The sequence below is a fragment of the Netta rufina genome (genome assembly GCF_964035555.1).
Source record: "Netta rufina genome assembly, chromosome: Z".
NCBI classification, from domain to species: domain Eukaryota; kingdom Metazoa; phylum Chordata; class Aves; order Anseriformes; family Anatidae; genus Netta; species Netta rufina.
This window is the reverse complement of record NC_140126.1, coordinates 69726672-69751750: the sequence shown is the minus strand read 5'-3', so window position 1 is coordinate 69751750 and position 25079 is coordinate 69726672. Positions and strand designations below refer to the sequence as shown.

Genomic DNA, 25079 nt, shown 5'->3' with positions numbered 1-25079 from the left:
CAGCTGCAGACGGGACACATGGCCTAGTCTAATATTTCCAATTGCTTCCCAAAACCCTGCAGCCGTCACGTTGTTAAGAGCCTTAATTTTCTTAGCAGCTGGGCTGAGCCCAAGAAATCATTATGGGTTGATTTTATTGTTGTTGTCTCTATTGTTGTAATAGGAGGATGGAATTAAAAACAAATGTCTCAGCGCTGATGTTCACCTAGAGTGTGAGACAGCACACTGGTTTAGAGACCAACATATTACCCCAGACTGTAGCTGTACTCTTGAAAATGCAAACCAGGAGGACTGCTGGGCAGTTTACGAGCTGTGTTCCACTGTTGCCTTCTGAGTGGGATCTGTACACAGAATCTCAGCAGAAGTCAGCTCGTGCAGAAGCAGGATGAACTGGCCCAATCCACAGCAATCACGCCACTGCAGGATGCTACACGGAAAGAGCGTGGCTCGATACACTGCTCACGAGCTCTTACACCAAAACACGAGCAGATGGTGGATGGAGGAAGCCAGAGGGGGAAGAAGGACAGCTGTCAGAGTAGAGAAAGCTGGAGGGAAAACCAAGACCAGTATGAGGAAGAGAAAACGTTGTGGAAAAACTCAGAAAGGAGAAACTGTGGGCACGTTGATGTGGGTGGTCATTATTCGCAGTTCTGCAGTCTCCACGAGGCAGCGACTGAGCAGAAAAGGTCTCTGCCAGTCCCCTGCCATGGAGCCATTTTTCCTCATTTTTTGCTTCTAGGCACGTAGGCTGCTGCAACTGCATTTGCAGGATCCTGCAAATTGCAATCATGACACTTTGTGATGTATCATATTAAAGGAGCTTCTCTGTCTATATAAGGCCAAAATCCCCTGATTTCCAATTTCAATCAAATAGGCATCGGAGAGGGAGCATTTCCAAGCTGAATTCAGTGAGACCATTTCTTCGTGACATAATGTCCTGTGAAAATAAACTGACAAATGTGGTAACACAGTCCAGCAGGGTATTAGAAACAGTGCTGTAAGCTCTCTCCATTCCACACAAGAGTTCAGATTTACAGAGAGCTTTTCTCCATCAGTCCTCAAATGAGGAGAAATAAATTTGCATCAAGAAATGATGTAACACACTTACCTAATAAAAAATAATCTCTCCGACATATTCAATGAATTAATCATTTAGCACCAAATAAAAGATATCTGCAGATTTTTTTTTGTCTTCAAAGCCCTCTCTTTAATAAGATTTTGGTATTACACATCTTTTATTTCAATTGATTTTTCCTTTAAAATGCACACAACTTCCATAGTCTCAGATACACTTCAGGATGAAACATGTGATATGCATCTGCCCTGACTGACTTTCAGAGCATCCTGCCTTTTCTTCTGATTATATGAATTTCAAGTGTGTGCTTTCCTGACTGATCCTAGGAGAATTTGTGGTGCCCAGGAGTTTCTTTGTATGGCTTTTCTGCCCCAGCATGGAAATGCGCTTTCAGCATTCTTCTTCACCTCGGTCTCCAAAGTGCGAAAGGCAGTTCAGATGTTTCCAACCCGGCATTTTTTGTAATAAGAAAATATTATTACATCAGGAGGAGTGTGCTTATAGTGGAAGATGGTGCTTCTTTCAGTGCATTTGCTGTTGGCAAGCTCTCTCCTGTTTTCTCCTGTTCATTTTGATAGCTGAATCTTGTCTCAGAAGGCAGTGCAATTTCAGGAGGGTCCTGTATTCCCAGAATTCATCGTATGTGCCACAGTTTCACCTGCTTAGAAAGAAATTTGCATTAATTAATTAATTGAAGAATTAACTAAATGTTAACACCAGGTGTAGGATGTCATTCTGTAACCATATTTATACCCTTTTGCATACTGCCATCGATTGAAAGTAGCTTAATTTTATAGCAGACATCATTTACAAGTCTGTAATGACTAGGGCAAAAAGCCAGCATCTCGACACAAACTTATTGGTTAGGTGCTGTTGGAAAATTTTAAATAACTGCCTTTAAATTCCAGAAAATCACTGCAACTAGGAAATGCAAGTTTGTGTTTCCTTTGTACCTAGGGATTCTTTAATATTTCCTGATACGCTCTTACCCATTTGATAAGCAGCACAGTGCACACCTTGATCTGTTTATCTGGGGTCTTGCTGGATGGCATCATCCTGTGCTTGAGTGAGATATATGCTGAAGATTTAAGCTACAAATAGCAAACATCTTACTTACCTCTGCTCATCCCACACCTTTCATAGAAATGCAATATTATGGATTTCTGAAAGGTTGAGTGAAAGGAACATAAGCTGGATTTTTAGACCAGGAATAGCCTTCATCTTCCTCCTACGTGATATGCAGGTGTATTTCAAGGAAAATGCAGTTTTTTGAATTCTGGACTCATGCGACTAGCCTCAGTCAGCCAGTCAGCATCACCTTGTTGCTGTGCAGGATTCCCACAGACCTCCCAACCCTGCCAGCACTGGTGATGGCAGGGGCCAGGGCTATGGGCTTTTGGGAGGAGGGAGAGAGTGGGGGAAAAGCAATCTACAGCTTCTTTTCCCTGCCATATTGCAATGTTATTATTGCTCTTGTTGCTTAATAAAAAGAGCTACCCTATTAAGAAAACGAATCAATTGTAAGAGAACAAAATTTTGTGTGTTTTGATATTTGCCGATATTAGGCATAGAAGAAAGGACAGCAGAATAGTTTCATCAAAAGAAACAGTAAATAGGACTTGAACAATGCACGTTTTTATTAAGCTTGCAGCTATTTGACATACTGCATTGTTGATTCTTGGTCTGTAATCGTTTTGTCATGCCCGACTTACATTGGTAATTTGCCTGTGCTTCTTACTGCTCTCCCTCAGGTACGGGTGGCAGATAGCGCTAAGTGCTGTGATTGCAGGCACGTGGTCTCCTCTTTCCAGACTGCTGGGATTTCTCCTTTGTAGTTTTCTCTGCATACATTTAGTTAAAGCTAAACTGCTCAAAGCTGAGCCATCCCTGCATCTGCAACAACCCCACAGATTCTCAGGTTATGCTTGGAGGAACTTGTTGTGAGTCTGTTTTATTTAACATATTCAGTGTTAAATGGGAGAGCCTCCTGATACCTGACTTCAAAATGCATCTTCTGAAACCCCAGGTAACCTGCAGGCAGCCTGAAGGGTTTTTACTCTGACTTCTACCTCTAGCTCCCTCTTAATTCAGCAGCTTTTCTGCAAACATTGAACAAGTTTTGGCTCTGCTGAAGAAATGATAACTCTTGTAACCCTGAACTGTCTTCTCTGCTTTGCCTGTGCCAGATGTGTAATGGCACCAGAGTTAAAATGCTCAGATTTAGACTAAATGAATGGAAATCAACAGGCATAACTGATATGCAAGGCTGGGAGTTACCTAAACATTTTGTTCTGTTTTAAAACAAACATTTTTCTGCTAGCTTTTTCAGTATTATAAGGATCTTTGTTTCCAGCCACCTTATCTAAACAAATCAAAATAAACTCTGTGCACACATTCCTTGCTACTACAATAAGTGGCCTGCTCTTAACTTTTTTCTTTTTTTTCCTTGTATTTTTCCACCTTTTATTTTTTGCTGGTTTGAGGAACAGCCTCAGCATGTAGGGTGATGGGTCATCTGAAGTGCTAACAATATTTAAAACCAGTCCTGGGGAAGTTTCTTCAAATCACTGTGTGTTCACAGAGAGACAAGAGCCTGCACAGCACATTTTCCATAGGGCAGCAGATGAAGGAATGCCCAGTTACCCCTTGGGTGTCCACCTGACACAGGGTAGCACGAAGCAGCTGAAGATGGTTTCAAAAGTATGGAGAAAAGAGCATGGATGAAGCCAACTTGAATTACTTCACCTTTATCACAAAGCAAAAACTGAGCTGCTCACTTACTTCTCCAGTGAGGGGTGCTGAGACAAGCTTGAGCCTTAAAAACCTCCGATAAGTGGAGGTGAGAGGTTTATGGTGACGTGGCTGTGGTATATGGCCATAAGGATGGCACTGGGTGGGAGTGGTTGCACCAATGTCACAACTTGGGTAGTTTTCACCTACCTCAGCACCCACAGCAAAAGTGTATAGATAAGCCAGCAATTTTGAGAGGAACTGAAAAGACAAGGGCGGAGATAAAGTCTTTCCCTCTCTATATGCCTTTCAGCAAATATAAGTAATGTATCGTTTCCAATTCCTTATTTGCTTGCAAAAGTGGACACAGATGAACAGCCAAATATTTACTGTAAATATATGAGAAGCACAACTCAGTAGGTGCAATGCTGTATGACCTTCTTAACTAGTTTTTTAAGATATCATCTTTTCATGAAACTTTACACTGTTGACTGATTGGCATTTATATCTCTGGCCTCAGTATTTTTGACAAGGTATTTTACATGTGCTGTGCTAGGAGTAGAAACCACAGCACGTGCTGCTTTCTCTCTGAATTGATAATGCCCCCAAGACCCAGTTTTTAGGGCAGTCAGGCGTGCATACATCTTTTAAGAAGTTTTACCTGTTCAGCATGGGAAATGAGAAGGAAGCACACATTTTTAGCCCTTGGAAATGAGTTTCAATCCAAGTAACATCAGGAGAGAGCCTCCAGGTATTCCTTGGGTTGGTTTGAGCACAAATTCATTTTTTTTCCCCATAGTAAAAATGTTTTGGATGCGCAAGTCCTACTCATACTATACAGTGTGGCTGCCAGCAGGAGTGTATGCTCACACGAGTGTGAGTATGCAGCAGAGATTTCTTTCAGAAGATGCTTGAGCCTTCCTCCATCAGAAGAAGACGGGTTCCCAAAAGCAAGCAGGGACAAAGCCTGGTGCTGGTTTCTCCACCTGTGGAGCTGGGCAGCAGCAAGGCACCCCCTCAGCTCAGGACGCGCAGAGCATGCCAAGCACTGGTGAAAAGCAAGAGCCCCACATGCTCCTATCAGGGCATGGCAGCTTCCTCTCAGAAGTTTATCTTGGTGGCCATTCTTGGATAATTCATTCTGAGCAGCTATTCAGCTGTCCCCGCTGCTGCATTTGTCTGAAGTATGGGTGCCTATGGAGGGGGCTGTGCTGGGAAGGAGAGTTTCAGAAAGCGAGCGAGCTGTCCTTGCTGCCTGTCCTCAGAAATTGGTTTTATTTCTGCCTGATTCTGGTTTTCTTTGTAAGAAGAACAGCAGGCCTGGTTACAGCACCAGGGGAAATTAAACTGACAGAGCCAATTTGTTCTCATAAAATAAATAGAAGTGGCCTTTGGGTTTAAAGCGTGTGATTTCCGCATCTGGAGGAGGAAGAACAATTAAGATTGCTCACCAGATTAAATTCTTTCTAATTGTCGGTTATAAACTTGCTACTGGAACATTAGGAAATATCCAAGAAAACTCCTTATTTTTTAGAAGTTTTTTTATATATTTATTACAAGAGGCAAGAAAGTCTTCTGTCAGGTTGGCTTCCTTGGCTGCTGTAAGCAGGTACACTGCCAAAAACTGAAAATCAGCTCATGAGCAGGCCAGAATCAGGGGTGGATTGTCACCTGCACAGAAAGCTGTCTCCCCTTTCCTGATCTCTGCTTGCTGCACCCCGCCACACCTCGTGAGGTCATGTGGAGAAGTTGGATGTGCGAGTTAGATGCAGTGACATGTGTGCCCTTAATTTGGGTTCTTAGATCTGGCTCTAGGCACAAGCCCAGAAATGCACAAATCCAGAAGGCTGGTTGGTGCTGGCATTTGCCTCTCAGCCCCTACTCTGGGACTGGGAGGCAGAGGAGGGAGTAATACCACACTATTATTTAATGTGGTAGTCCTGAAGGATGGAGCAATTAGCTGAAAAAAACAAAGACCACAGAACCAGTCTGTGACAGGGCTGACATCAAACTAGAAAGCTTTTTCCATATTGCTTTTATCTCTGCTGTTTTACACTGGATTTCTTAGATTTCTCTGACCTTCACCACCCATTGTTTATTTCTCGGCCAGGTTGGTGAGGTAGATTTGTGGAGGAGTTGTTAAAAGTGTGAAAGAGATCCTTAGGACGTTAACCAATTGCTGTCAGCTGCATGCTCAAGCACCACTGCTGCTTCCCACAACTCACGATGTGGGGCACTTTCCATTTTACAGTCCCAGCTAAATTTGGCTCGGGCAGATCTGTGGAGATAATAAAGTCCGAAGATAATGAGCTGAATCGGTGACTCTGGTCCCTTAAGACCTTCCTTCGTGTGCAGGCCAATTTGCAGAGTTACAGAGGAGAGAGATAACACTTAGTCTAAAGGGATTCGTGTTGTGAAAAGATGGTTAGTACAGAGTGAGGAAAGTGAACACTTTTATTATTTGGTTTTTCATCCACTACTGCATATCTTGAATTCAGTTGCTAATGCTTAATCATGAGGTATAACACAGTAAACCCCTGTTTCTGCCACATTTTATAAAAATTCAGTGACTGCTTTGTTTAGCCATAACCACAATTTGCAACTGGCAGCTAAAACCTCAGGTAACTTCTTCCAGACACAGCTGTGGCATGTGCTGTGCCCCACAAACAGCACTTCATCACATACCTTCACCAGTGAGAGCTGTTTTGAGCTAAAGAAAACCGTAAGAAGTTCTGAGGTCCATGCAGTAACCCTGGTGCCACCTGCATCCTTGTCTTTGGTTGAACTCCTGCTGAGGCCTTTTTGTTGCCTGTACAGGTGTCCCCTGGCACAGACAGGCAGTCATGCAGCCAGTGCTTTTCCAGCTTCTTTTAGCCCTTCTTATTGAAAAGTTTAATTCAGCACTGAAACTAGACATGAGCTGCCATTCTGAGAGACACATTTGGCTTCAGACTGGAGCATCCTCAGATCTCTAGCCAAAAATAGGAGCTGCCTACCTCACACTAGTTTTATATATAAACAGATACAGATACAGGTACAGCTTTAATATGCACTTGCTGCAAATTTGGGAGATTTAGAGGCCTGAAACAGGTAAATCACTTTGATATATATATATATATTTTTTTAGTAGTAGTACAGTAATTCATAGGATCTTTTAACTTTTGGCTAGTTTAATACATATTCAACATTAATTATTCTAAATCTATGCTAATGAATGAGAAATACTTCATAAGACACAATCACTTTTAGCCACCCTTCCTGCACAGTTATGCAGGAGTGTCCTAATAAGAGAGATTTCACTGGAATAGAAATTGATCGTACTAAAAGAAAAGCAACACACAACACGTTTTGTAGCACAGGCTTGAAGACTATTGTTTGCACCCAGGTGGCGTTGCAGTGTGACGATAAGATCCCAGTGTGCTGCTCCTTTTTTTGCAGGTGCTGGGGCCAGCTTCACTCTGTCATTTGTAATCTTGATGACTCCAGAAGACAATATGTGCTGATTGTTCATGAATGCTCATACAGTTTTTGTTGCCTTTCAGTCTACATTCACTTTCTTCCTTTTGGTACAGAGATGTAAAGGAACCAGGGATGCACAGTGCATAACTGTTTAGGAAGGGTGGCTAAAAACAAAGATGTGTCAAGACTCTTTGCACATCAAGTTAGGAGGGATCACTTTAAAGTGTTCTTGGACCACTTTGAGATACACTTCTGGTATTTTTATTTATTTCCTGACCATTCAGCCATTTCAAGATTCTGTTCAGGCTTTTCACTGCAAGCAAGAGAAGTATTTTTTAGAAGAAACTTCAGGTTTTAATGGAGGGGACTAGAGCTTTAGGGAAATAAAACCTCCAAAACCCAACTTATTTAAAGTCTGCAGGAGAGGTGGGTATGAATTCTAGAGGGCAAAAAAAAGGGTTGGTTGTTTATTTGCTTTGAGGCCAGTTGTAGCAGAAAGAGTTGGACAGGGTGCATCTGCTGCCTTAGCTACTAAGCTACTTCATTATCAATAACCCACTTCATTTTTGCATCATAATAGTATAGTCAGGTAATGTTATCCTTGTTTTCCAAAACTAACTGGAATGAGAAGCAGGTGCTTTAAAAAAAATAATCAATTTCCAAGCACAGCTCTTGTAGATTTCAATGAAAACTGAGCATCCACTTGTCCAGTGGGCAGTTCCTGTGAGCCTGTAGCAAACAAGTGACTTGAGCACCATCTCCTGCACACCTGAAACTGCACTACCAGTTACAGCCCTGGCCTCCACTGGCCTCCAGGGCATCCGGGGCTTTAGCTGGTCTGTGGCATGAAGAGCACATAAGATAAGCACCCCGTGATCTTCTGTTCCTTCAGTGACTACAGGTGGAGCAGGGTTACTTGAACTTTGTACTTAATCAATAAGGAGATGTAGAAAATGCATTAAGAATCCATTTAGTTTAACACAATATTGAATTTCTCCCTGAGGTATCTGTCCCTCCTCATTCTCTAGAATTCTTGGATAGTCTGTATGGAAATTAGGCCGTATTTCTTTTCTCTTTAAGGCTCCACTATAGCCACTCTTAGTTTTGTTTTGTGACAAGCATGTTGAGTGAAAATGGGCCTTTTCTTTCTTTTTCTGTGAGTACCTTATTTCCCTTCTGTTCTCATCGATTTATTCAACAGCTGACAAGAAGTATCTTACCTACCCATTTTAAAACTGTTGAGATTTGCCTCACTTAGCGTGGCTCAGGGAGGTGGCCAGGAGTCAGGTGAAGTGAGCTACCACCACCTTCAAGGGTTCATGTACAAAAAACAGCAGTGCTGTTGGGTTTGATCACTGTTCGTAGAGGATGCCTGTGCCCTCCCTCTGCTGATGCCCCAGGTCAGATGTGACCAGTAGCTGTGCTTACATCCAGCACAACCTCCAGCTTGTTTTCAGCTGCTGTGGCACCACCAGCACCAAAACCCCGGCTGGCCAAATATTCTCCAACTACACAGAAGCATGCAAGATGCATCAGTATGTTTCTTCAAACCTGCCCAGATTTAAATGCATGCTTAGATTTTTCTTCTAAACAAAGCAGCAAAGCAACAGGCAGAAGAACAGAAGCAGCAGGAATCATCATCATCTATAGTAAAATATGTAAAGTCACCCTAAATTCAGGCCACCTAAACTCAAGGTCTCAGAGAGTGCATGGTCATCACAGCTCAGCTTTTTAGTGTTAGCTATCAAACCTCTAGGAAAGCTAATCCAGGGGTACTCAAATGTCATAGCCCACAGGCAGTGGCAGTGAACAAGTATGGTGCTGTAGGAAACACTGTGTGTGTTTTTTTCCCAGTCACCCTCCCTTCTGATTTTTTTTTTTAATGTTCCCTATCTTCTCATGTTTTACATGTGACTGACACATTTCCTGCAAGCGCAGAGACCATGCCCTGGTCTGGGTCTCCTGAAGCAGGAGGTTACCCAACATGCCCTAAGCATTTCAGCTCGTGTTCGAGCCCCTCCCATGGAAAGAGCAGTCTATCCTTTCCTTTTTCCTCACAGGTAAAAACAGCTGCTAATTGCTGCATGGAGCTCATGTCTTGCACAGCAGCCGTTCGTGTAATTGCTCCTTTCCAGTACACAGCCAGCCACACACTGTGTTGGCGATTGTGCCTCTCCCCCCTGCAAAATAAAATAAAGAAAAAAAAATAATAAAAATGTATATAAATCCCTGCTTGTGCTAGCTAGAAGCAGGTCCCTGGTTCTGCTGCTGCTGCCAGCTGAGTGAAGTCTCCTCTTCCCGAGCAGCCGGAACGGGCGTTTTCCTCCCAATACAGCCTCTTTGTGTGAATGGGCTGAGGGTGTGGGCTGCTTGGTTTTCTGAAGCCAGCCCTCCCTCAGCTTATAGCGTCACAGCCCTGAAACCAGCCCGCTGGAGAAGGAATTTGACCTAATGAGCCAAAAATAGTGGAGGCTCCTGTGGAAAACGGCATTTTTTGGTTTTGCTTCAGAGTTTGCAGGAACAGAAAGGGAGAGAGAAGGGGTAAGCTAAGATTTCTGACCTGTGGCTTGTGTCTTCATTGTACCTTTATCATTTCAGAGAGGGAGGCATGTTTGAAATCAGTCACTTTTTCCTGTGATCGCTGTGGAATTCACTGCTCTGTGGCCGGTCTGCTCATTGTAACACTAGGCAGAGCTTTCTGAAGTTTGCAACTTTCTATTTATGCTCAATACTGTAGAATATTGGTTCTGGAGGTTAAAAATGCTGTTTTATACATTTTGTGTGCATGTGATAACCAGAAAAACCATCCCCACGTTCAGAGTCGGTGTTCTTTAGACAGTGCCAGCAAAATCTTTCAGCTGAATCCTTTGGTTGTTCCAGGGGTGTGCTGCTCACTGCTCAGGTGTGTTATCCTCCTTACCAGTGCAAAATGAACTTCAAGATGATAAGGGTGTCTGTTCAGCCTCAACATCTGGTTGTTCAGCACTGGAGGAAGTAAAGCATGGTGCCGCGAGCAGCCACTTGGCTTCTGCAATGCTTGGTGCAGGCTGTGGCACTCAGGTGGTGCCTCTGTGCCTGCTCCCTGACAGCACAGTCTTAAGCTTCCACGCAAGAAAGGAGAAGGGGTATTTTAGGGTAAAAGCCAAGGCGGCTTGATCCTTTTTTCTGGAATGTGCTTTTGGTTTTACATACAATGAATCCGTAGCCAAGTCTCATGCAGTCTCTTCAGATAGTGAAAGCAGACGTGGTTTGTACAGCAGCCTAACAAACAACGCTCCTTTGGGCTGATCTGGTTAAACCATTTTTGTCTGGCTGCCCTCTCCTCTAACACAGCCTGACTGAGAGCATGTCATACATCCATACAGAAACGTGAGGTGCTGCTTGCAGCTCAAGGGGGAGCCTTTCCACGTCTGTTTGAAAGACCTCCAAGCAAGCATTTCCTACCAGATAGCAAACTGCCTGAGAAGTGCAGATGACAGCAACCCTTTATATAACAGCTCCCTTGACTACAGTGATCCTGCCAAACATTAAATAAATAAACCAACATTTACTTAACTTTTCTGCAATTAAGGAAAAAGGAAACCCACAGCCAAGGGGCTGGAGCAATCAGACTTCTCAAGCAGCAGTTGGAGCAGGAATAGCCCGTCCCATTTGCACCATTTTACCCCACCATTATCTTGATTCTCCACTTGCTGAAAGGGCAAGTGATGAATGTCTTAATCAAATAATGTCCTAATGTAGTCCAGATGTGCTGTAGGTCACTTAATCGGTGGCTTTTCAACAGGAAAAGAAGGAATAATGAGTCTTTGGTTGGAAGAGGGGAGGGGAGCAGGGGCGGAGGGATGGGATGTAGTAGGTGCTGAAAGGGAATGTCTTATTCTCTGGGATTTCTTAACTGTCTTTTTCCCAAATAAGGAATGTGAAAAAAAATCCAATCCCAGACTCGCTTTCACTGAAATATTCACCTGCAGGTGGTAGTGAGATGACTATAGTGCTTCATTTGTGTTATGAACAAAGTTCAGATGCAGTTGCTAACTGCTTACAACCCCTAGCTCACATAAGAGGTCATATATTTAGCCTGGGGACAGCAATGGCATGTAGAGAATTTACCAACATCCTCCTTCCTAGAAACTGTAGACATATGGTTTCTTACTAGTGAAACTGTTCTCTAGAACTCATGAAGTCTGGCTTCTTTTTCTTTTAAGTTTTACTAAGTTACTGGCACTTGCTGAAATGGTGGGTTAAACTCCCCTAATCACCTTGGCTGCATTGGATCTATCATTTACTGATAGCTATTTTTGTTTTGTGGGTGTGTTTTTGAGTGGGTATTTTTATCCACGTGCCATCCAGAAAGTTAGATTACATACATGCCCCTAAAGAAAGAGCCCTATGGATTGCACTCCATTAGAGTGAGAAGGTTTCATCTCCTGAGAAAAATCTCTAGCTAGCAGCCCAAGTGCTGCCGTCACCGTGTAATGTTTCTGGTAAGGGAGAATGGAGTGAAAGGACTGCAGTGTGGTAATTACCTGAAGGACTCTGGAGTATTGTGGTACGTTTGAGAGTGTGTCTGAGGGGAGGTGGCATGCCTGGCTCTTGGTGGAAGTGGCTTCTCTCCCCACTCGTTTGTGCAGCACAGCTATTGGCAGGGACTTCGGTTACATCCTTGGATCACCATCTTCTTTGTTGCCCCTCCACTTATGTAATTCAAATGTTTTTTGAGCTAGAGCTAGATTAGATTTCCCTCTTCCTTAATATCCTCTTGATTTGCCTTTGGTAATTTGTCAGTGATCTGCTTTTGGCTGAGTCTACAGGTAACAGCCTAAAGTAAAGTAGATTTTGCATAGAGCTAAATATAAATTTGGATCATTTTAAGCTGCTAAGTGCACTGAGAATTCTTTGTAGAGAGTTTCAGAGGGGAGTAACCCCATTTCCTTCAAAAAAAAAAACATGGAGAAGACAATCTGTGGACCACACAAGCCTGTTGGCTGGTCCAGCTCTGATACCCTAGCCCTCATAAGGCTTGCTGCCTGCAGTGAAATAACCTTTGTCCTGCTGTTTGTGCTCCAGGGGGACCAGGCTACCAACGCGTGAGAGGTGCTGCATGATGCACTTACTTTGGCACACCTTTGTTTAAGCAGATTTTCCTGTGATGGGTCTTAACCTAATGGAGGAGAGCATCTGTAACAAGTCCTACTGATAGAGCCAAAGTATCAGTAATAATTCTTAACTTTCTGCAGCTCCCAAAGAGAAATAGATGTTTAGCCTTCTTTGCCCACATTTCTGAACATGATTTGTTCCCTGAGCCCTCTCTGCATCCTGACTCCTAACTGTCAGACTCCAGCCAATCTTGAACAGTCCTGCCCTTTACAAGTGCAACAAGAATTATCTGGGCTTTAGGAAATAGTTAAAGGTATTAGAGTGTCCAGCAGGTAGCATTTATGAAGCAGACAGGTGAAAGAAAGTGAAAAAAAAAAAAGTAACTTAAGCTTTGGTTCCAGTGGTTTGTAGGTACTTGCTTCAATTAAGGCATTCAGGTCCTACTATATTGCCCTTGAAAGTAAACGGTGAAAGCACTCCAGCATAGAGAGATCGTGTATCTTTGTTCAGAAAATGCAGTTTAGGCCATTTATGAAAGGTTTGCAGAACAGCATCAGCCAGTGAAAGAATCTGTATCATCAGAAGACTTCAATTTAATACTAATACATGTCAGAAAGCCTCCCTGTGAGCATAGAGCAGGTTTATCTCTGTTCCTGTATGTGTTAAAATGGTTTTCCCAGCAGCATCAGATCTGCTTGGAGAACTAGTGAACTGTGTGGCCTTTTGTCTCTGTTTGCTGCCTTCCTCCTGTCTCTGCCTAACCCAAATTCCTTCCTGAGGAGCTCTCTTTCTCATGTACCAAACATGATTAATATGTCAGTATTTTTCTCCAGATATTGCACTTACGGGGATGGTTGTGGCTCCATCCTTTAGATGGAACAGGAACCCTCCACCCCCTGATGAAAAGACTAAGGAATTTTGGAAATCCCCTTTTGTCATTGTTTTATGTGCAAGTGACCGTAAAGGTCACCCTTTCCTTACGCTGACATTGTCTGGATAGGCTAGAGAGTATTAAAAGCAAGGCTTAGTTTAGTGTCCTTTCCACTCCCTGCTGGGATTAGATCATGCTTTACCAGAGCAATTGTTCCATCCCTGATGTGTGTTAGAAAGATTTCAGCTGCAGAATTTCATGAAGCTGTGATTTTTTGTGCAGACATTCAGAAGACGTATTCTGTGCAATTCAGTGTCTATGTTGGGCACTCTGTTAAGCAAAATACTTTCCCATCCTTTTTCAATTGTCTTTTTTTTTTTTCCCCTCTTTCCTTTGAAATGAAACCAGAGGCTGGGCATGAAAGAGTACTCCTGACAACAGAGCCATGAGCTCGAAGCTCAGGCCGGTGAGCAGTGAGGGCAGCCTGGCCAAGCACACTCTGGAAGTGTAACAGCTCTTAGTCAAAGACCTCAGCTGTGAAGAAGAAATCCTCCTTTTATTCCTTAGAGACTGTATCATACCTTGTACTCCCTGACATGCAGCAGACAGTTTTCTGATTGTGTAATGCTGTTTGTGTGCTAGTTGCATGCGGCGCTCTTCATTTCCTCCACCACAGTGTTGTACTTCCCTAGGCAGCAATGGAGACTCTGCAAATCAAACACCCCAGCTGTTGGAACCTTTCATTCTTGTTTGAACAAAGACAAATTTTACAGAAAGCCAGGGAAAAGTAAGCCTTATGAAAAACATGGAACCAAGTTAGAAAGTAATAGCAATCTACAGCATCGTGGCTGATTGCTATGTTAATATGTAATGACCTAGAGTCTGGCGCTGATGCACATGCTGCTCTAATTCAGGTGTGCTTTTAGGCTGACCTACGTTACAAAAAGCCAGAGTGGTGCAAAGAACAAGAGAATGGTCTTCTGAATACAGTTCTTGTACCTGAAACCTAATTATCACCCATCTGTTAGTCTCCTGGGCACTGGGAGCTCCTCATCCTTCCAGTGTGTGAAACTCCAGCTCGTCAGGGCATTCTGTGCTCTGGATTGTGGTAGAAAATGGGGTGATAGAGTGTGGCAGCACCAAACGATGCTGCTAATTCTGATTGAAAGTTTAATCACAGCTTTCTGCAATTTCAGATTTGCGTCTTGGTCACTTTGCAACTGAACAGGGCTTTCATAGTGAGGCTAACCAGCCACACACACTGTAGCATCCAAGGCTGCACGGCTTGGGTATTTTACCTAGTGCCAGCTATTTAACCATCATTCTTTAATGACCTCCATGATGTTTATTTTTTACTGGAGATAATATTCCTGTGAATTCAGCAGCTAACAGCCTTTTGTCCCTAAATATTAATTTCCATATAAATCACTTTGTCCTGCAGGTGCTTCATGCAGTTACAATTCTTTGCAGGAATGAAAATGTTTAACAAAATGTAATGGGCTTTTTGATTTCATTTTGTTTGCTTGTTTTCCAACAGCTGAACAAGCATTTAATTTCAGAATGGAGGATATCTGTTTTTCTTGACTCAGTAGCAATAATTGAAATCCAGTCAGTAAGACTTCAAATTCTTCACAGAGAGACTGGATCTGTATTTTCAAGAAATAAGAGAAAATAATTGGCTTAAAGGATCAAGTGGCTTCTTACCTGGTGAAAACTGCTTCCAATTTACATATCTTGGAGTTAGAGGGAGGTAATAAGGGTTATTCCAAAGTTGGTTTCTTTTCCTGGCTTGCTCAGGAAAAGCATCAGCAGTTTTTTCATTGAGGGCACAGAAAATATTGGAGCTCTAGAGACATTCATTACTTGTTCATCATTAAAATATCCTACCATGTCTCATATGCTCATCATTAAAGTATTCATATTTCTTTTTTTTTTTTTTGAGACACTTTTCTCCATCCTTAATTTATTACACCAGCAAAAGAAAATTCGACTTTGATTTAAGAGTCCTATTGTGCATCGCACTGAAGTCTATGGCTCAGCTGGAATGAAGAAGAATATTGCAAAGCTTTTCACGTGCTTTCTTAGCAAATGCAATCACAACTCCTTCTCTAAAACAGAGCAAAAAAAAAATAACATACAGAAAAACACTCAGAAAATTCACACAGCAAGCTCTCTAAGTAGTAACTTGTTTGGGAGCTGTATCTCCACATCCTTTATTGCTCTCTGTATTCCAGAAGAACCCCCCACAGCTTTTTAGAGGAAATTAGTGTGAAGTTGCATTGATTGTAGGCTGTGCTCTGTGGTTTCTGAAGTGCTCAGAAGATGAACCAGCTTTCATAAAGAAAATTTGCCCATTGTACTGCCTGGCTACCTCAGTCAAGTCTCTGAAGAGCATAGCCAGCTGCTCACAAAGCACATCATTTTTGACACTGAACACTAATGAATTTTAGTCATCAGAAATGGTTTGCCTTCCTGTATTGAGGACACCCTGTACCGCTCTGTGAGAAGAACAGGCCAGGTTTTGCTTTTGTGCGCAAGTGAAATTATGAATCAAACTATTCAAGGTAGTGCCAGCATGTGTCTGACAAGTCCTGAATTCAACAACATTTGGCAGAAGGATTTGGGGATTTTTTTTCCTGATACTTGAATTTTATCCAATTTCATTTAGTGAAAAAGCATAATTTGCTTGGGATAATGTTTTCCATGGTATTTTCAAAACCTTGAGGAGTAAGTATAAAAATATCATATGGAAAAATAGGATATTTTCACACAAAAACAAGAAGACAACAATTTTTATGTGTTTGTTTGTTTTTCTAATGTAAAGACACAGTTCTTCTAGGCAGTGTGAGTGGCAATCCCCATTCCTCTCCTTGAGTCTGCTATCATCAGCTGCATCCCTTTAAGTGTTGGGCCTGCCTCTTGAGAAGTGCTCTGCTACTTGCAGAGTGATGTCTGCAAGTCCTGCAGTCCTGTCCCTGCAGCAACGAGGGGTGACCATGTTTTAGGTGCTAGAGCAAGTGGCAGCCACCCCCTGAGACGCTGTGGGATGCATGGAGAGGGCACATCAGTCGGCGAGAGGCAGGAGCCATCACAATGCTTTGGGCTGTGATTCCCATCTAGAAAAGGGTGGGATGGGGGCACCTTTCTCAGCACCCATTTGCATGGTAGTGAACAAGCGGTGAAGTACCAGCACCTTGACTCCACCACTACAGTTATATGATGTTGCTTTTGCTTCTCTTCCCCATTAAGAACTGCAAAGCTCTCGTGTCATACCGTTCTTGCAGAGATAACAACAAAGTACTTGCTGCTGTCAGGGAGAGTTGGTCAGACCCTGTCTTGGCTGGGAGGTTTCTTGAAGCACAGGGTGACTGTCTGGGAGCACTGAGGTGCAGACATCTTCATCTTCTCAGTGCCTGGGACTGGGTCCATCTGCAGTGCAGATGGTGGACAGTTCTTCAAAAGGATGAGCTGAATGGAAACAGACACTCTCTTGAAGTTTTGCCAGAGTCGACCCTCTAGCAAATCCATCATCTGATTCCTTCTCCCTTGCAAAGAGAGATCAGAACAGCAGGCCAAGACAGTAGAAGAGGATTCACATTAGCAGGGAGGTGTGAATTAGCAACTCGACCATATGCAGATGTATTTCTGAGTTATGCTTCCCTACTAAAACTCCTAAAGACACGGTGAGCCCAAGGGTTAGCTCCCAGAACTGAATAGAAAGGGCTGAGCAAAGCACCAGTGCAGTGATCAGACAATGGGAGGAGAAGCAGAGGCAGAACAGGACCTCTCCAAAGGAATATGAAACCTGAAGAAATGGGAAGTCCCCAATGCTAAAGCTGCCAGGAGACCAGCAGTATCAAAAGCAGTTGTGAAAACTTGGCTGGAGTGACTGGTAGAAGCCCACAAAGAGGAGTCTGTCTTTTAGATTTTTTAATCTATGAAACGTTTTTAAATTAATCTTTAGTCTTTTCCTTTTTTTTTTTTTTTTTTTGCCATGATGTTGCTTGGGAAGAATGTGGACGTGGCTCAGAAGGACTGCCTCCCACTTGGTATCACATGCATTTTCTCTTGGATCAAACAAAGGAAGGCACTGGCAGTACATCTGCTGGGTCTTGCTACTAGTCCACCCACAATTTTTTCCTCCTAAAAGAGCTAAATGCCCAAACACTTACACTTTTGTAGATGAAGAATTCAGCCAAGAAGGAAGTATGCTAATAATTCCCTAAGCTGCTAATAGCTGCAGTTTACTAAAGTGCAGCAGCATTGTACAAATGGCACTAATTACCCTGTTGCATCTTGACTTAAACAGAGGAAAATCAAAGCATATTCAGAGAGGGTGTAAATATAACAGTAACTTCTGAAAAAACAGGGGCTAGATGAGCAGTCTATGGGAATCGCTGCGAAGGCGGTGTTGCTGGCTGCAGCACGGCTGAATGCTGGCCTTTCCCCACTGACAGGCCCTCCATCTGCAATGGTGTGGGCTTCAAGACGCCTCCTCCCCTTGGGCAGCAGATACAAAGGTGGTGGTGTGGGGCAGCAGCAGCCCCCTGTCAGGCTCTCCTCCTTGTGCCAAGCAGCCCCAGGGGGGCTGCAGCCTCCCAGCTTTCTCCCACCACCATTCCCTCACCCCAATATGCGCCACTTTCCCGTTGGCTCTCCTGACCAGGCTCAGTCTGGAAAATTGCATTTTGTCATCTGCGTCCATCCTTATGATCTTCCCAGCTGCTGCTGCTTCTTCATCTTCTTTGACGGTGGATTGACTTCTGCTTCTCACAGGTGTGTCTGGAGCATCCCCTCCTTGTCGTGACCTCCTGAAAGTGCCCCCAGATTTTGCAAGAAAGTGTGGAGGGAAAATTGGGGCCTTTTTTTAATTATACTTTTTTCCTTCCTCCACTATTCTTCCCTGGTTTGCTCCCCTGCTGAGAGCCCTTCCCTGCTCACAGTTATTAATCCCTGTCAAAGAAAGTCTCCTTCCCATGAGTAGCAATGCTTCCTCATATGTTTTACTGCATAATTGTCTGGCTTACTGGATAATTACATGTGCCACACTAATTGCACAGACACATGCACTTTCAGAATGACATACTGTCATAATTGCATGCCCTGATTAGACAGTTGCGTCTATATGCCTTAATTGTGAGCTATGGATTGCAGTTATGATGAGAGGACGAGCTCTTACTCATTATGAAAGCAGTTGATAAAATACTCTGCCTTTGGTTCGGTTCCCTAAAGGTAGCGTGAATACCCACACATGATGAGACCTGAAAGGGTTCATACATCAGTCAGTGAGTAGGCATGCATTAGTGCCTGGGGTCTCCGGGGCATCTCCAGGAGTTTGCCTAGCTCCACAGTGAGCAGGTACCAGAAGCAGAGTATCCAGCTCTGCCTGGGCTCTGCAGGAGCTGTGTTTCATTGCAGAGCGTCTCTATCTCATTTCCTGCCTGCGCTGAAGATGTGCAATTGTGGCCACAGAGGGCATGCAGTTGCCAGCGTCACAAGTGGCTTTGATCCATCTGATTAGAAGCAAACGTTAGCAGGAGCCACGATGGTATACTCATTGCTGGTGTGAAGGGGGACAGCCAGCAGCCCTGCACCGAAGCTTACATCCCTTGGTGCATACCACTCCTGGTGGCATATCCTCTGTTTGGCACCAGAGTCAGACAGGGGAGACTTAAACCCCAAAATCAGAAAGGAGTTGCAGTCTTAGTCCTGTCACTTAGGCGCCTGTTGTGTCATGACATGTTGTGCCAGGAGCTCCACAAGCAAATCAAGAGCAATTCTTGTGTTTTCAGGTTAAAAGAAAGTTTATTCTTTCATTCCTGCTGGTTGTTCTGTATCTGCTTGCAGAAAATCTGATTACTTGAATGTATCCTTATTAGGACTGAATAAAAAAATGACCCTGGTTAGATATATAAATGGTAAAAAATGCAGTAAGTTTGAAGAAGGGCACTGGTAGAAACTTTAGCTGGAGAATCTGTAGGTTCAACAGAAAGTGCAATGAAAGTAGAAGCAGTTATGTATGCCACGTAAAACGTGTAGACAAAAGCAAGTTGTTTGTTTGTTTGTTTGTTTTCCCAATGTGTAAGCACAATTAAGAAGAAGATGTCTAATGGTTGAAGCCAGCATTATCTTCAACTGTGTACAATTGCATAATTAGACAGAAAATTCTTTCAAAGTGCTTTTGGAAGGAGAGCTCTTCTTTCTGCCTGGCTGAAATTCCTCAAGGTGTGCCAAGTGTGTTTTACTGCCCATAAAAACCCAGAGGGAATGTGATTGTTCAGGTGGCTGGTAAGAGCCATTGTGCTCCTGATTGTTTTCTGCTTCAGTGTGTGCTAATAACAAGGGCAGGGGTGCAGCAGACAAGAGTGCCCTTGTTGGGGAGCTGCTGTGTTCAGGGGGCTTGATCGGTGCTGTTTGCTTCCCAAACCCATGCCTCGGCAGTGCTACTACATAAGCACACGTGTGAAAAAGGAGCCAGAGACCTCAGATACCAAGCTTCTGTTTTAAAGCTTTGGACGAAGTTAATAATGTGCCGTGTTCGGTTGTTTTCAGATCATGCTGCGTTCTGACACAAAGTTACTAACTTCTCCCAGAAGAACAATGTTGGAAATGACCTTTTATTTTCTTTTGGCATTTTCTTTGTCTGCTTTTCAGCAGTAAAGAATTATTGAGTAATTCATTGACGTGTTAACACATCAGAATTAATCATAATAAAGCAGAATTCTTTCAGTCTTTGTTCACTGGAAGCTTAGTGGGCTGCTTGATGGGTAAAATCTACCCATACCAGAACAGAAGTCGTGTTTCTTAAAACACCCTCCTTGAGAGCAGAGGCAAGACATCTTGGGGAAATGCGAGTCCAGTGTATCTATATTGCAGATCAAAGCCGTGGGAGGGAGCAGACCATGACTCTGGTCCCTGTTGTGCGTGCTACGGTGGTCTCCATGCCGTGGGAGTTGAGAACTCTTCCTGTCTCCCAGGTCCAGTTGCATGAGTGTTTCTGTGTGGGCTGGAGAAAGACCCTATTTTTTCCAGCACCATATAATTTTGCCCAGTGCTTGATGACCAGGATCAATCCACTGAGAAATAAACATCCCCTGGTGTTGTCCCGTCCTTTTTAGTGTGGGATGAGTGGCCTACTCTTTCTGCATGCTAGCATCTGTTTCTGAAAAACGGGGGCAGTGATACTTTTCATCTGTGGAAGCATTCTGAGATTTTCTTTAGGTGTGGAATGCATTTTTAAAATACCAGGGATGATGGGAGCTGTGTGCTGCCTGTGTAAACTTTTGAAGAATCTAAACCGTCAAGTCATTAGTAAATTCTAGATGCAAAGCTCATTTTTAGTGTCAGACCTGAACACAGACATGAAATAATGACCAAGTGAAGATGATAACCATGTGGGACATACTTAAATGATAGATTGTTGTTGTTTTGGTCTTTTGTGCAGTTTATGGTAAGGTAACTTTGAGGTTTTTGTAAGTATTAATGATTTGCTTTGCCTTCTATTTCTCAGAAGGGCTGCCTTAATCTCAAGTTTAAAAAGCACTAGGATTTTCTTTCCAGATGGTGTTTACTCTGTGTAAAATAAAATGCTTCTTTTTTTGGACTTCATCATAGTTTTGTTCTCTTTTATTTTAGAAATCTTCCCGAAACCCGGAGGATGACATCAGGTTAAAAAAAAACAGAGACCAAAACTGTGCCAATTTCTTGGAGCCAGCTACTGTGCTTGCTGCAAAGGAAGAAAAAATGGAAATTGAAGTTCCAGTTTCTGAACACAAAAGCATCACCACAGTGGCTTCACCAAATCCTGTAGACAATCCAACCCACTTTTTTTCTCCTGCTGCCAGCCACAATGGACTTAAGGACAGGCATGAATCTCTGGACAGTGAAGTTGCTAAAGAGATCAGATATCTAGATGAGGTGCTGGAGGCAAACTGCTGTGATTCTGCCACAGATAATACCTTTAATGGGACATCCTCCCCTGAACCAAGTGCTGTGACCATTATGGATGGCTCAGGAGCATCTGTTAATGTCCCAAATGACTCAGTACCCAATGAAGGGGAAGGAAATGTAGCTGACAAGCAGGCACCCTTGGTAGTTGAACCACATGAAGCTAGCGTAACAGATGAGAACCTGAACTCTAATGGACATTCGCTGAAGGAAGACATTAGGGAGAGCCTGAAGATGCCAGGAAGTCCCACATCTTCAAACAGTTCTAGAAGATCTTCTAAGGACGGAGAAGCAACTTTTACAACCCTTAAGAAAGAGGCTAAGTTTGAACTACGAGCTTTCCACGAAGACAAAAAACCCTCTAAGCTCTTTGAAGAGGAGGATGAGAAGGAAAAGTACAAGGTCCGCAAAGTGAGACCATCAGAAGAGATGATGGAACTTGAAAAGGAAAGAAGGGAACTCATTAAAAGCCAGGCTGTCAAGAAAAACCCCAACATTGCCGCCAAATGGTGGAATCCTCCCCAGGAGAAGACCCTGGAGGAGCAACTGGATGAAGAGCACCTGGAGTCCCACAAGAAGTACAAAGAGCGCAAGGAGAGACAACAGCAGCAAGGTGCAACACCACCATCCCCCAAACAGGTCAGCTGCTCCTTTGTGCCACCAGAGCCAGTGAATATCAAGAAAGAGGATATTGTCACAGAGCAAATTGATTTCTCAGCTGCCAGAAAGCAGTTCCAGCTGATGGAGCATTCAGGTCCTTCTCAGGGTCAGGTCCCACCAAGGCGGTCAGGAACACCCAAGATGTTCTCCATCAAACCCTTCTACAAAAGCCTCAATCCTTCACCTGTAGACAGGCCGCTGTCCACTGTGACAAGACCCGTTTCTATGTACGGGCAAACAGGACAACTTGAGGGTAGTGATGTCACTGTTGTCAAAGCACAGAAGGTCTCCTGTGCTTCAGAGGATGACACAAATACTCAGAGTAACACTGCTGACCCCATGAGAGAGTCACCATGTAGTGATAGCACCAGAGCTGGACAGGCCTCAAAACTGTGGGCAGAGGATGGAGAGTTCATGAGTGCAAGAGCAGTCTTCACAGTGGTGAAGGATGACGGGCAGGGCGTGCTAGACCAGCTCCCAAAGTCAGCGAGCGCTTCTTCACCTCCAGAGGAGCTCGACTCTGGTTTGGATGACCTGTCTGTAAGGTCTCAGGATACCACCGTTTTGGAGACCCTTTCCAATGACTTCAGCATGGACAACATCAGTGACAGTGGTGCCTCCAACGAGACCATGAGCGCCCTGCAGGAAAGCTCTCTGGCTGATTTCTCCCTGCCACAGACCCCACAGGCCGACACTCCGGCAGAGTGCAGGGACGAAGGCATCTCCAAATCTTTCAGTGACCCGGGATGCGACTCGCTGTCCTCCACTTTGGCAGACTCCATGGTGATTGATGACCAGCTAGAGTACCACGCTGGCCTGCTTGTTCAAAATGCCATCCAACAAGCCATAGCTGAGCAAGCAGATAAGGCAAACTGTAAGGAAGAAAAGATCCCAGCAGAGCAGGAGATCTCTGTCAAAGAGCAGGCAGCTGCCACCAGGCTAGCTCCAGCCCCCAAGGAGCAGCAGAACCTGATGTTTGAGCCACCCCAGGTATCTTCACCTGTTCAAGAAAAAAGGGACACCATACCAAAGACCTCAAAAGAGGAAGACTCAGGACTCAGGGAAGGGAAGAGTTTGCAGCAGTCGCCTGTGTACTCTGCCACCCAGCCATTCCTTGTGGAGGAAAACAGGCACGAAGTCAGCTACTTCAGCAAGTATTCAGAGGCAGCTGAGCTGAGGAGCACTGCCTCCATCCTTGCCACACAAGAGCCTGAAGTGACCGTGGGCCCTTTCAAGTTACGGTCGAGGAAGCAGCGGACTTTGTCAATGATAGAAGAAGAGATCAGAGCTGCCCAGCAGCGAGAAGAGGAGCTGAAGAGGCAGCGGCAAGGTCTGCAGGTGGCACCAAGCCCTGTTATGAAGAGTGCACCAGCCCTGCCCACCAGAACAGTGTCTTACAAAACTGCACCAGGTAAGCACCGAAAGCATCTGAGGGAAAACAAAACGTGACAGTAAGTCAGTTCAGATTTGGTTTTAAGCCACTTTTGTTTGAATACAACATTTGCTTTGCAGGGGGTGGGAGGGTTGTCATGATTTCATCTGCCTGGAAACTGCGGTATTCAAGCCAGGAGGAGGACTTGTGACAACTCAGCTTTTTGTCTGTCTGTGAGGACTCCTAGTGCAGAAGTAACTTATGTACCTTACTGATCATTATTAGAAAATGATGCACAGTGTTCATCCCCTGCCATGTTGTAGCATGGCAAGTTTATTGCTGTGCTGCTCAAACCACCCAGAATGAAACGGGATCCTCATCAGGAAGGATTGCAGCATTTACTGCACCTATGTGGCTATTTGAAAGATGACCATACAAGGCCTGTTTGAACAGACTTTCGGTTTTCTTGCAAGTCACTAAGAAAGTGCTAAGATTGTTGAGATTACAGATTTTGCATTGGGTTTCTTTTTGTGTGTTTTGCTGTCTATTGTCAGGTATTCCTTGGCTTTCGTAGAGAACGTTATATGGTTAAAAGATCTCCAGAGCTTTGCAGTGCCATACATTTCATTTGATGTCATTCATCACTGAATTAAACAGGTGTCACAAACAAAGTGTTTAATAAATTCAGTAGAAGTCCTCTTCTGCCTCATCAGCTTCTGGTTCCTTATGGTGGCTTGCATTCACAGCAGTTACAGTGTAAATCTCTCTCCCTTCCCCCTTTCAAAAATAAAAATTAAACACTCATGACTTCTTAATATATCATAAAAACTGAAAAAAAAAAAGAAAAAAAAGAAAAAAAAAACAGAAACACATGCCAAGCTCATTTCTGTGTAGTGATTTTTATGAGTATAGATTTACATATGCTTTGCAAGCACTTAGAAGTTTTTATTAACCACGGTCATTGTGAAGAAGCATTAATTTTACCCAGAGTGCTTAAATTTCATCCTTATTTCCATTAATCATTGACTGCCTCAGTAATGCTTCCAAAACTTGTGCAGGATGATTCTTTTCTTTTGAAAGCCACTGAAGACTTCAAAAAGGTCTGGATTGAGTCCAGACTTTGAGTTTGAATTTGGGAGTGTTACACAGCATATAAATAGCTAATACTTGTTTTTGTTTTTTCTGTGAAGATGATTTTAACCCGTTTCTAGCCAAAAAAAAAAAAAAAAAAAAAACACAAACGTAGCAGATGTTGATAAATTCTTTGGAGTGATAAATTCTTTGGATTATTACTCCTGTAGAACAAATTTTTTTGATAAGGAGTCTCCAAAAATTGTGTGTTTTGAGCAATATCTGACAAGGTGTAAGAGACATGGCACCATGGTCCTCAGCTAGTAGAAGTCCTCGTTCTGTAAAGGTGTGCTCGTGACCACTTTGAAAAACAGCAGTTTTCTGTAGCTCAAGACAACTCAAAACAGCAGTTGTTCTGTAGCTCAAGTGCTTGAAATGAGGCCGATAATGGTTGGTTGCGTTTTCTTCACAAGTGATTTTGGAAGGGCTGCTGACACTAATGCTTGTTTTAACAGAGCATCTGGGAAAACAGTAGACTTCTGGTAGTTCTTATTTCTCTACACAACAAGGCATTTACTTTTTCTCTGATGTTAAAATGCTCTTTGTAAATTACATTTTAATGAGAATATAAACTTATATTTGTAATGAATCATTCCAGACAGTTTTCTTTAAATGTCCAACTGCCGTATGTTCAGGAAAGAAAATTGGGATGTATTTGCCAATGACTCAAATTACTGCAGTTTGCAGCTGGTGACAAGGCAAAGAAATAATTTCTAGGAAAAAGATAAATGTGTGCA

The 25079-nt window shown here is 43.4% G+C and overlaps 1 protein-coding gene across 9 annotated transcripts in view; it reads left to right on the top strand.

Moving 5' to 3' along the window:
- Positions 1–25079, top strand: part of PALM2AKAP2 (PALM2 and AKAP2 fusion) — a gene marked incomplete at its 5' end in the record, with an annotated part of 261027 nt that overhangs the window by 219076 nt on the left and 16872 nt on the right. For 8 of the 9 annotated variants that reach the window (XM_084305397.1, XM_084305396.1, XM_084305390.1 and 5 more), the window contains one exon: positions 20868–23250. In XM_084305397.1, coding sequence (XP_084161523.1) covers positions 20868–23250 — 2383 coding nt within the window. Of the gene's footprint in view, positions 1–9709; positions 9806–20867; positions 23251–25079 lie in introns of those variants that run through there. The other variant, XM_084305394.1, reaches the window with a different exon arrangement.